Source organism: Tachysurus fulvidraco, chromosome 15 (assembly GCF_022655615.1).
Source record: "Tachysurus fulvidraco isolate hzauxx_2018 chromosome 15, HZAU_PFXX_2.0, whole genome shotgun sequence".
Classification (NCBI taxonomy): domain Eukaryota; kingdom Metazoa; phylum Chordata; class Actinopteri; order Siluriformes; family Bagridae; genus Tachysurus; species Tachysurus fulvidraco.
In genome coordinates, this window is record NC_062532.1 from 2,954,030 (window position 1) to 2,966,529 (window position 12,500).

The following is a 12,500-nucleotide window of genomic DNA, read 5'->3' on the forward strand; positions in this document are numbered from 1 at the left end:
GTGTATCTGTTAGGGGGTCCGGGGTCAGTGTTGTGTATCTGTTAGGGGGTCCGGGGTCAGTGTTGTGTATCTGTTAGGAGGTCCGGGGTCAGTGTTGTGTATCTGTTAGGGGGTCCGGGGTCAGTGTTGTGTATCTGTTAGGAGGTCCGGGGTCGGTGTTGTGTATCTGTTAGGGGGTCCGGGGTCAGTGTTGTGTATCTTAAATTAAAAGAAATTTAAATTCTGTGTCTGTTTTTAAATAAATTCATGTTTTTCCTTTTATTTAGTGCCTCTAATTATTTATGGTGTTACATAAAAAATTAGGAATGAATTCAGTGCCATTTATTCACTTAGCAGACGCTAATATTTATGTCTATTATTTACAATTACACAAACGTCTGTGTTTACAATCCTGTTTATTATATTTTATACCTCTCTCTCCTCTCTATATGTATATAGGTCGATCGTATATATGGATATATAGATAGATATATAGATCGTGGAGATATTGGAGAGGGGTACAGGAAGAGAGGGAGAGAGTAGATATAGATATATAAGAGGAATAGGATCTATGATAGAGAGTAGACTTATAGAGCGTATCTTTCCCTGGTGGTGTTATATAGTATCTATGTCTCTTGTATGCTTGTTTAACAGAAGCAAGGGGGAGAGAGAGTGGAGAAGAGAGGGATGAGAAGAGAGAGGGAGAGGAGAGAGAGGAGAGAAGAGAGAGAGAGAGGAGAAAAAAAAAGAGAGAGAGGGAAAAGAGATAGCTAGAGAGAGAGAGAGAGAGAGAGAGAGAGAGAGAGATAGAGAGGGAGAAAAAAAAACAAATAGAGAAGGAGAGAGAGAGAGATAGAGAGAGAGAGATAGAGAGAGCGGGAGAAAAAAACCCCCCCCCTCTCTCTCTCTCTGTCCCTCTCTCTCTCTCTCTCTCTCTCTCTCTCTCTCTCTCTCTCTCTCTCTCTCTCTCTCTCCAGAAGGGCCTGTTCTCTCATTCTGAGATGGACCTCCGGAAACCCAAGCGCTCTGCCACGTTTTCTTTTCCATGGAAAAAGAAGAAGAAGATCAGAAACCTCTCTTTGAGCTCCTCAAGTATCAATGGAGAGTCAGAGGTCAGAGGTCAAGTGAGTGAACCGATGGATGAAAAGAAGACAGAGCAAAGTGTCCTCAGGCCACGTGAGCACTCTGAGGTAGCTGAGATGAAATCAGTGGACAGTGACGGCAGAAGCACTGAAGCTGACGATCTCGACACGGTAGAGTTTATGCTAGCTAACACAGACAGCACGTCCATTCCGTTCATCGACTCCTCGGTTTCTGGCAGCGATGGTTACCGTACTCCACCAGAAGGTCCAGGTTTGGGTTCTTCACATTGTGAAATGCACCAATCACATTCAGAAGAATTACCTGACACCATTATACCTGTCGAAGAAGGTTCCAGCTTACCAGTCCCGACCTCGACAGAGTTCTCTCACACACGTTCCTCAAACTCACCCACCACAATGTATGAAGGCCAACTCACACCCATCATTCTCACTCCCAGGAGCACCGTGACCACCTCCATCAACAGCGCACTCATAACCGTACACCACCCGGAAACGAGCCCTGGTGCTGAGAGCAGGGATCACTCGCTCGCTCTTCATCAGTGGGACACGACCAAACCACAGCAGATCTTATCACCTAAATCCACCTCATGCTGGGACAGAGTGGAGAAATACGAGGAGATAAACGCTAACCTGGCATTGGGTCATCCTGAAGAAAGCTGCATTGATGATGATGATGATGATGATGATGATGATGATGATGATGATGATGATGATGATGATGAGAGAGATTTATCTCCCTACAACCTTGAGACAGGATTCCACAGACACCTTCCTCACATCACCGATGATACCATTCATGAGGACAGCATGGAAAGTTCTGAATGCATTCTATCCATCTCACATGAAGTTCCTAAAGAATTCGATCCTCCTTCTTATCCCGAGAACCCAGAGATCTTCTACTCAGCTAATGAAATGTACGACACCTCTTCTGGAGAAAATGATGGAAATCCAGCTTTACTAGATGTTCCACTAGTTTCCTTTGAGTCAGACGTCTCTCCTCGATTTCCAAGAAGAAGCGTCATGGTATCTGACCCTGACGCTACAACCGTTGACCTCTTAAGGTCCTCATACACCAGTGGCCTCGACTGCAGCAATAACGTCTCAGATCTGCTCTGTGATCCAGACCGATCAAAGCAAGAACGAGAACGAGAGCCGACAATCTCCTCCAGTCTATCATACGACACGTTTATCGAATCCTTGGCTCCTGAAAGCATCTCCAGTGCCACCGATCACCTGATGAAATATTCTAACATGTCTGACCTTTTTCAGCAAGGATTCTCTGAAGAAGATCGACGTGATGAAGAAGGAACTGATGAAATCACAGCTCAAGGACTCACCAGTACATCTACAGTGCTGGAGGAAACATGTCATTTATTAGAAGACCAGGAACTTCACGGACTTACAGGAAATACTGAGATACACGGACATGATGTTCACACCTTTAGGTCAGTTACCTTTAATTCGAATGAGTCAGTTAACAGGAAATATTCAGAAGATGATGGAAATGCAGTGAGGTTAAAAACTGAAGAAAACCATTTAAGTGGAGAAAGTGAGGCACCAGCAGGTGAAGTCAACCAGCAGCTTGCAGATCTTGCTGATCTCAAACCAGACACTCAGGTTCTGCAAGTGTGTGTGTTTGAGGAATGTATCAGTGCCCCACCCTGCGGTCTGCATGCTGAAGTGTCAGTCACAGACTGCAAGCCAGAAACACACCCAAACATGAAGGTAGAGTCAGGCCACTCCCAGGAGTCTGGATCTCCAGTGCCTCCACAATGGGAGGACTTGACAGGGGGTGGAGCAAACGGCAATGTTGTTAGGCTCCATGTGGATAGAGACGACATCAATACACAGGAGCCACAGAAACCTGTCACCTGTTACCCGGTATCGAGGTTTTTATCTGCTGAGCCACGAGGACTACCAGAGACCGGACACACACTCCAACAAGTTCAAGAGCAAGACAGTGTCGAGGATCTCATCCTCGGGTCAGAGAACGGCGACGACAGCAGCGGAGACGTCTGTGGGATCTTCAGGGAAAGAAACAAGACTCGGCGAGGAATCGCTGCTTACATCAGAGAGTGTGTTGAAGAAGAGGAAGATCATCACGAGAGGACAAACCATCAGCCTGTCCCGAGATACATCCCACACCGGTAGATGTCCCTTTTCTTTCTGTCCTTTATTTCCTTATTAGTCATTGTGTTGGATGTGTATACTAGCCTGTTCTAGTGCGTTCCCGTAGAATGAGTCCTTTCATTCGGAAGCTTGTGTTTCCGGTCTACAGCCTTCCCTCCCTCTCTCCCTCTCTCCCTCCCTCCATCTCTCTAACTCCGTCACACTAGCTGAGCTTCTTCCCTTTCAGGTTTACTGACTCTTTCATGTCTCCGTGTCCTTATGAAATTCTGTCCCATTCCATGAACGTTTGAGTATTTTGTCCTTCAGCTCACTGACCTGAGATCAGATTTCTCTGCACCTCGGTCCTAAATAGCGACTCTGTAGCTGCTCCTCATTAGGAAACACTGCTCACCTTGTTTTGGGTGGAGGAAGCATCTAATCACCCCTGTGCCCCACCCACCAATAACAGCTTCATATCTCTCAAGCTGGGTTTATGTTTCTTTAAAACGTGGGAGAGGCAGTGATGTGGAATGAGCTGTATTAGACCATCGGTACAAAGTGTAACTGATAACCTGGGGCTGGAGGTGTGTCTCACTCCGACAACTTCATGACCTGTTTTGAGGTTTTCCACAAATGCTGGCCGTCAGTAAAACTCTGCTCCAGCTTGTCCATCCATTGCTCTGTAGAGTCCCTCATTGATGTTACAGATTGCGTCACAGGAGTTTTAGCTGCATCACTTTGGCGTGTGAACGTTTCTCCGTGTTCTGCACGAGTCGCTTATGGTTCGTCTGTAAAACACCACACCTCATTCCAAACGTTCAGTTTGGTCGAGGGAATTTTCTTTTCTCTTGTCATCGTGTATAAGTGTGACAGGAATGCGATCGATGGCGGTATAAAGCTGAACAGTTTCGATCTCCTTACTAGAGTGACCTCATCATCATCTTCATCATCATCGTCACATTCATATTCCTATGGCATATGAGCTCAGTGGAGTTTCCTCACAGCTTTAATCTCTAGCTGTAATTACAGTAAAAATGTAAAAGCGTGATTTCTTCTTATCGCCTGTTCTGTATAGTGACTTGTCGTGAACCTCCTGGTCTACGGTGTGGGCTTCTTCCTCACTGCTGCTTTCGTGATCTTAGTGGAATCGTTGCATGCTTTAGGTTTGATTTGTAACGTGACAGGTTTCCTGTTTCAGTCTGATTCTGATTAGTGCACAAGTCTAAATGCTTGTAAATTAGAAACAAGCAAAAAATGGATGCTCAGGATCAGGGGCAGGAATGACACGAGGTGCGTTCAGTATGAACTGATGACGGTCTGGACTCACCTGATTGGTCAGAAGGTGTTGATTAATTCTCTATAATCTTATATATATTCTCTGGATCTTAAATAAATAAATAAATAAATAAATAAATTAAATAAATAAAACGATGACCTTCACACTCACAGGGGTCACATGAAATTTATCTTTGTGCTAAAATATTTAGCTAAAATATGTTACTAAGGAGGGGGGTCACGGTGTCTTAGTGGTTAGCACGTCCGCCTCACACCTCAGGGTTAGGGGTTCGATTCCCGCCTCCACCTTGTGTGTGTGGAGTTTGCATGTTCTCCCCGTGCCTCGGGGGTTTCCTCCGGGTACTCCGGTTTCCTCCCCCGGTCCAAAGACATGCATGGTAGGTTGATTGGCATCTCTGGGAAATTGTCCGTAGTGTGTGAGTGTGTGAGTGAATGAGAGTGTGTGTGTGCCCTGTGATGGGTTGGCACTCCGTCCAGGGTGTATCCTGCCTCGATGCCCGATGACGCCTGAGATAGGCACAGGCTCCCCGTGACCCGAGAAGTTCAGATAAGCGGTAGAAGATGAGTGAATGTTACTAAGAATAATAAATATGACCCATGAAGCATGGTGGAGGTTGCATCATGTGGTTGTTGGTTGTCACTAATGAGCAATAACAAGGACATATGACCTTTAGTGGACATTTAGTATGCGGCGTCCAAGTGAGGAAGAATCAGATCCGATCTAAACTCTGATGAACAGTGTCTCTGTGAAAATAAACACAACCTCATTTATTTATTAATTATAATGTCAAGCCCAAGTCAGAGTTGTTCTGGCAGTCCTGAGATGTTTTTTTTCCAATCTCAACTATCTTCACATTGAGTGCCTTGCGTAAGTATTCACGCCCTTGGCCTTTTTCACGTTTTCTGTGTCAAAGCTGCCGTTACTCAGTGACACAATCAGGAGGCCAAGGGCAGGTCAGTGTGACACCACCACCAGTTTTACCTGTGGTTAGTTTACAGGCTCTTAAATACAAAGGGCTTGTTAGTGTAGGATCATGACTCTTATACAATAACAGGCTTCACAGTGAGGAGGAGTTTTAAATATAAATAATAATAATTCTATTGAGGTTTATTCTGTGTAGAATAATAATAATATTCTAGCCGTTACAGTGAGTATGTCTGTAAGTTTGTCACTCACTCAGCTGCAGAACTCCAGAACAGGATGTACACACAGCCAGCAGAACCAGAGAGGTCGCGGTCTGACTGAATGATCCGTTATAGTGAGCTGAAAGGTCACACAAGCACCTCTCAAGGAACAAGCTCGTATTGCACAGAGTAATTACCTTAGTTGTGCTTGTGTGAGCCTCAGGTATTATTTATACAGGTGGGCGTGGTTAGCACCTCCAGGGTTGGGGGTTCGATTCCCACCTCCGCCTTGTGTGTGGAGTTTGCATGTTCTCCCTGTGCCTCGGGGGTTTCCTCCGGGTACTCCGGTTTCCTCCCCCGGGCCAAAGATATGCATGGTAGGTTGATACACCCGTCCAGGGTGTATCCTGCCTCGATGCCCGATGATGCCTGAGATAGGCACAGGCTCCCCGTGACCCGAGAAGTTCGGATAAGCCGTAGAGAATGAATGAATGGATGAATGAAAGCTGTTTACTGTCCACATTTCTACAGATAAATATCAAATATGAAGAAAAAACCCGTCTTAATGGAGTCGGTGTTCATGTGAGAGCTTCACTCTTAATTCCTGAGAATTCCTTTTTAAATCGGAATCAGAGGAGGAATTTTCTCAGTAAAAATTTCACTCATTCAATTTATTTAAATTCATTCTTGTCATTAATGGACTGATGACAGCAGGAAGGCAAGTCTGACATGTCAGTGGTGGAAAAAACGTGTTTGTTTGTACAACAGGGAATTCTTGTTGTGTTTCCGTTCGCTGTCCTCAAACCGGTCAGGTGACTTCATAATGGACTGGTCACAGGAAATCCAGCATGCACTGCAGTTACCTCACCTACAGAGGGAGAGAGGGAGAGAGAGAGAGAGAGAGAGAGAGAGAGAGAGAGAGAGAGAGAGAGAAAGGGGGGTCAGAGACAGACAAACAGACAGCATGTGGAGGAAGGGTTGTAGAATCTTGTTCTCTGAGTTTGCAACGATTTTCCACTAGAGGGCGCACATGCAGAATTTTATTTAAGAGTTGGTGTTGACTACATTTTAAAATCGAATTATGATAATATGAAGAAAAATATAATCATTAAACTATTGACAGCAGACACAGATTCATTCCTGTTCCTACAACACAGAGTGTCTTCCTGTCTTTATACCTGTCTTTATGTCTAAATAATCATTTATTCCATCCATCCATCCATTTTTTACCGCTTATCCGGGGCCGGGTCGCGGGGGCAGCAGTCTAAGCAGGGACACCCAGACTTCCGTCTCCCCAGACACTTCCTCCAGCTCTTCCGGAGTCCCTCCAGCGTGTCCTAGGTCTATCCCGAGGCCTCCTCCCTGTTGGACATGCCCAGGACACCTCCCCAATCATCATCACCAACACAATCCCCAATCATTTATTCCATTATTTACAAAAGAGACATTTTGAAGAAAGACGTGTCTGGAGCGTCCTGAACACATCACCGCTTGTGACTGTCTTGAAAAACGTCTGTCCACATTGAATGAACGTAGTGGATTATGGCAGTGTTTGGGTAGAAGTGTTAATTATATCCAGTGATTCTGCTCATTTAATCCTGTTAACATCCTGATTAAATGTCACACGTTCAGAATGATGACTCTGTACAAACACTGTATATGAGCCATAATCAATAGTGTTGAAATGTTGAAATATTACATTTAGAATATTAACCTGCTCTAACTTTAAAGTTTATGAGCTTGGAATCCATATTATTTAATTCCCAGTCATGCTTCAAATAGATTTCGGACGGATTTGTGGAGTCTTTTTTCCCGAGTGCTCACAGTCATTAAAGCAAAACAGCGACAAACAAAATACTACAAAATTCAAATTTTCACTTAAAATCAAGAATGTGAATAGAATTGTTTAGAACTAAGTGTACTGTATATATTTTATTTGCCCCGAGTGTTCTGTTTTTCGGGCATTAACATGTCTTTTTTTTCTGCGTTCCTCCTGTTCTAGGTTCCCTCATGCCGTCTCTGCTCTCACAGTAACCGAAGAGTCCAAACCCGAGAGTCCTGTAGCGATTCGTCCTGAATCAGATACAGACATGAGCGTGTCTCATGTTGGGGTGCTGAGCACCACGTTAACTCTGAGGCCCAAAGTGTCTCATGAAGGACGAGACAACAACAAAAAAGTGCACAAGGTGTCGCTGGTAAACAACAGCAGCACAACCAACAGCTCCGAGCTTCACGGACACGATGTGGATGAGATCGAAAATGGGGTTAAGTACGACATCGTGGACGAAGGAACCAGACTCGAGGTCGAAGACTGGAAGCCGAAGTACCGTTATTTTGAAGGAGAATCGAGATTAGCAGACAGTTCGGAGCCTGAGGTGTCGGGTAGCACACACCTGTATTCTTCGCACTCCAGCAGTTTAGAACATAAACCAAGCGTACACTCCTCCCTCTCCTCCTCTTCTGAGCAAAAGTGGGAAACCCTCCCCTCGGCCGTCTCCTTGGAAACCGATGGTAACTATAGGAACACTACCTGGTGGAATGTGAGGAGCGAAGTCCAGGAGAGCGACGAGAGGCAGACAGGTGGGAGGAGCTGGGCGGGGCTTGCTGAAGAGAGTGAGGTGAAAGGAGAGGGAGGAATAACAAACACAGACTCGCATTACAGCGCCGACGAGACAGACGGATTCCTGTCTGGCGTCTTCAAGGCGACTCTTGTGGAGCTTTCTCCCACTGAGCCCGAGCCGGAAGCCATCCCTTCTCCACATGACATGGACACACTGATAGACACGCTGAAAAGCATGGCTCCTCCTGTACGACACCGTCCCCTACGCAACAGCACCAGTCTGCCGTTCTCATCTCTGCCTCCGATTGTTGAAGATACCACCAGCCATACTGTCCATGGGACTGAGAGTTCGGGTGTCTCCGGCTTGGCCTCACCTACGTCTGCTCCACCTCAGAACATCCTGCCGCCGGACCTGGGGTTGAGCTGGAGCAAGTCAAAAGATATGCGTTCTCCTTTGGCATTGATGAGCATGTTAAAGGAGCAGCAGAATCAGGAACTTCAGGGACGCCCTCTTGTCGTAGCACCGAGAGCATCAGCTCTCAGTAGCATGTACATGCGCAAGAACTCGCTTCCAAACCTCAGCTTGGAAGAGGGAACTCAAGTTAACAGTATTTTGGGATCTTCGCGTCTGGACCACAGCCTGCTGTTTTCCAGTTACCGTTCCGAGCAGAAGGAAGACAACAGCAAGTCATCAGGTCAGCGGACTCTCTACAGAGCAGCCTCTTTGCCTGAGGTTACCTCCGGACACGACTACCTCAGCAGGGTTTCCAAGGCTCCGGACTCTCTAGGATTTGCAGGGTCCACTTATGAGCTGTCCCTCCTCAACTCACCCCCAAGCTCCCTATCGGGGTCAATCGAGACGTCTCGTATCAGCAAGAGCCCTTTGATCATCAGCAGCCCTACTGCCGAAAGTCCTACCTCCATCTTCACGCCTCCTGTTTTGCACAGAAGTCTTTCACCAGAATCACCTGTTAAACCCCAAAGTCTGCAGTTGAACCTCGACGTCGGCGCGACTTCCTTCGGATCCGTCGGATCCCCCGTCCATAACGGCTTCGGAAACTTCGGTGTCGCCTCACAGCCTGAACCAGACAGGAATCTCCTGGTCAAGTACAAAGCGTTTCCAGATGCCTATGTAAGTAGTGAGGAAGGATTCGACCTCTTTTTAAATGTAAATGTAAATGTCAGGTGTAAGCAAGGTGTCACCCTAAATGACCTTTTGGTGGCAGATTAGGGTTTAATTGAAGTTCTTGAGTCATCGGGTATCTTCTTAACTGTATAAGGCATTCCGGGACTTTCCTTTTCCTTTAAACGCGGGTGCTGTGACACTGTAGAACACAAACAGTGAAAGGTAACAGAGAAACGAGCACCTGAGAGAAAAATGATTACAATGGAGTCTCAGAGAATCGGATCCATTACCACGGGCCTCGTGCACTACTCACGTTTCTTCTTTTCTAAAGTGCACTAGTTCTCCTGGCCTCCGTCTCTCACAGAGCCGGTCCTGTCCGCTTAGCTATAATGTCAAACGTCTTTTAACATCGACATTTGATCAAATAGCAGCAGTGACGCAGACCGACATGTAGAGTTTGATGTTTTGTTCTTGATTAGCATATAAACTCGACTGTTACTTCTCGCTAGCAGTTACGACCTGGATGTAATAAATAGAAACATTCCCTCAGGTCACAGGAGATATTGGTGAACATTCAGGAATGGCGTTGGGGCACTTTTTAGTTGTGCATCTTCTCTGGTGTCCTGCTCTTGGTTATATAACAAGATCAGCTGGGTGTGTTGAGCTCCAGTTGTGATGTAAATATCCTGCTCCTGCTCTCAACACACACCACTTATTTCAGCATTAACACACACACACACACACACACACACACACACACACACACACACACACACACACACACACACACACACACACACACACACACACACGTGCTGGCTTTCTCCACCGTGTTAAATGCCCTGATACCTGATGGAGGCAGGTTGACAGTGAGGTTTACTTCTGCATACACACACACACACACACACACACACACACACACACACACACACACACACACACACACACACACACACACACACACACACACACACACACCCTTACACACGCACACCCATACAAACACACACACACACACCCATACACACACACACACACACACATACTCACTCACATATACACGCACACACAAACAAATACACACTTAATAGCAGGTCTTGTGTAAACTGAGTGAATGTGTGGATTACATCCTTACACACACACACACACACACACACACACACACACACACACACACACACACACACACACTACAGGACGTGTAGGCGTGGCCTCGTCAAACAAATTCCAGAGCAAATTATTTGACAGAAATAAGCTGTGTTTTTGTCATCGTGACCCAAACATCCTTAGATTATAATAATCACTACTACTGCTTGGCCACAAGCACAGCGCAGGTGTACAAGTGTGACATAAAAAACAGACATAAACAAATCAACCGACGATAAAAATAGAGTTAAAATATGTCTGGAGTTTAAATTTCTATACTGTAGCAAACATCGGAGTATTTTATTCTAAAACTGATCGAGCTCGAAGTAACTTTGGACCGTGAGAAGATTAGCTAGATGTCTCAGCTCACTGTGGTTGTCATGGTAACACTGAAACCTATCTGGACAGGACATAAAATGAATGTGAAATACTGTGTAAGTGAGTCTGAGACTGAAATCTCAGTTATGTCACATATCTGACTAACGACACACTGACTAACGACACACTGACTAACGACACACTGACTAACGACACACTTGTCTATCTGATGTTTCTCTTATATTTCTTGTGACTCTAATCGTACACCAGAATCATTTCAGTAGAAATAAGAACTGGTTTGACAGAAGAGAAAGAATGCAGTGTGTCGTGATGTGTGTTCTGGTGAAGGAGATGGTGCAGCATGAACATTAATAACAATCTTACAGCTCAACTGGAATAGACGAATAATGAGATTGTGTTAGAATTATAATGGTGTCAATGAGGTGAAGTGTGTTTGGAGCAGGTATCAGCATGTGTGTGTGTGTGTGTGTGTGTGTGTGTGTGTGTGTGTGAGAGAGAGAGGAGAGAGGAGGAGAGGAGAGAAGAGCAGAGGAGAGTGTGTGATGTGTGTGTGGTGTGAGAGAGAAGAGGTGTTTGTGGTGTGGTGTGCTGAGTGTGTGTTGTGTGGGTGTGGGTGTTGTGTGAGACGAGAATGTGTGTGTGTGTGTGCTGTGTGTGTGTGTGAGGAGAGAGAGAGAGTGTGTATTGTTGTGTGTGTTGTGTGTGTGTGTGGTGTGTGTGTGTGTGTGTGTGTGTGTTCGAGAGAGAGAGTGTGTTTGGGTGTGTGAGAGAGAGAGATTGTGTTTAGTGTTGTGTGTGTGTGTGAGGGGATTTGACGGCAGAGAGAGAGGAGGAGAGAGATGAGGAAGGAGAGAGAGAGAGAGTGCGTGTGGTGTGTGTGTGGTGTGTGAGAGAGTTGAGTGTCGTGTTTGTGGTTGTGTGTGGTGTGTGTGTGTGGGGGTGTGTGGGTGTGTGGGTGTGTGAGAAAGTGTAGTGTGTGGTGTTGTTTGTCGGTGTGTGTGTGTTGTGTGGTGGGGTGGTGTGTACGTGTGTGAGAGAGTGTGTGTGTGTGTGTGTGTGTGTGCGTGTGTGTGTGTGTGTGTGTGTGTGTGTGTGTGTGTGTGTGATGGTATTTAAATAAAAGCTGAAGCAAGGAACCAGCTGAGAAGTTATTAAAAATGATTACACGCGTGTCTGTGCACAGACGGCCGACTCGGCATGTTCCTTCCCTCAGGCTTTTAAACACGTCTGGTCACCTCCACGCCGTGTGTGTGTGTGTGTGTGTGTGTGTGTGTGTGTGTGTGTGTGTGTGTGTGTGTGTGTGTGTGTGTGTGTGTGTGTGTGTGTGAAGCTCGCTGATCCCTCGTTATATGTGCAACACGAACAAGGTAGAAACATATTATGACATAAGTCTGAGGATTAGTGATAATGTCTCTAACACCAGAGATTATTTTAATAAAATGCCGGATTGTGATTGGTCAGAAGAAGAACAGCAGCTCTGACAGCAGAGCAGCTTCACGTCAGAAGCTTCTGAGTCGATTCCCCTTCTGAGTGAAATGAAGTGAGAACAGGAACTGACCCGTTCCATGGACATCACATACTACAATAACTGGATAAAACGTGTGGTGTTTAAAGCGTAACCTTCATCATGTTACTGTGGAACATGCTGTTAGATTCCTCTGTCCATAAACATCCTGTCACCTGTAGGCATCATCAGAAGCAGCTCAGTTCTGACTCC

General features: G+C 45.8%; 1 protein-coding gene across 1 annotated transcript in view; it reads left to right on the top strand.

Annotated features, from left to right (window-relative positions):
* The window catches only part of crybg2 (crystallin beta-gamma domain containing 2), a 32,408-nt gene that overhangs the window by 8,494 nt on the left and 11,414 nt on the right, over nucleotides 1-12,500 (top strand). Inside the window, exons 3-4 of the mRNA XM_047801157.1 lie at nucleotides 957-3,229; nucleotides 7,615-9,304. Coding sequence (XP_047657113.1) covers nucleotides 957-3,229; nucleotides 7,615-9,304 — 3,963 coding nt within the window. The remainder of the gene's footprint in view (nucleotides 1-956; nucleotides 3,230-7,614; nucleotides 9,305-12,500) is intronic.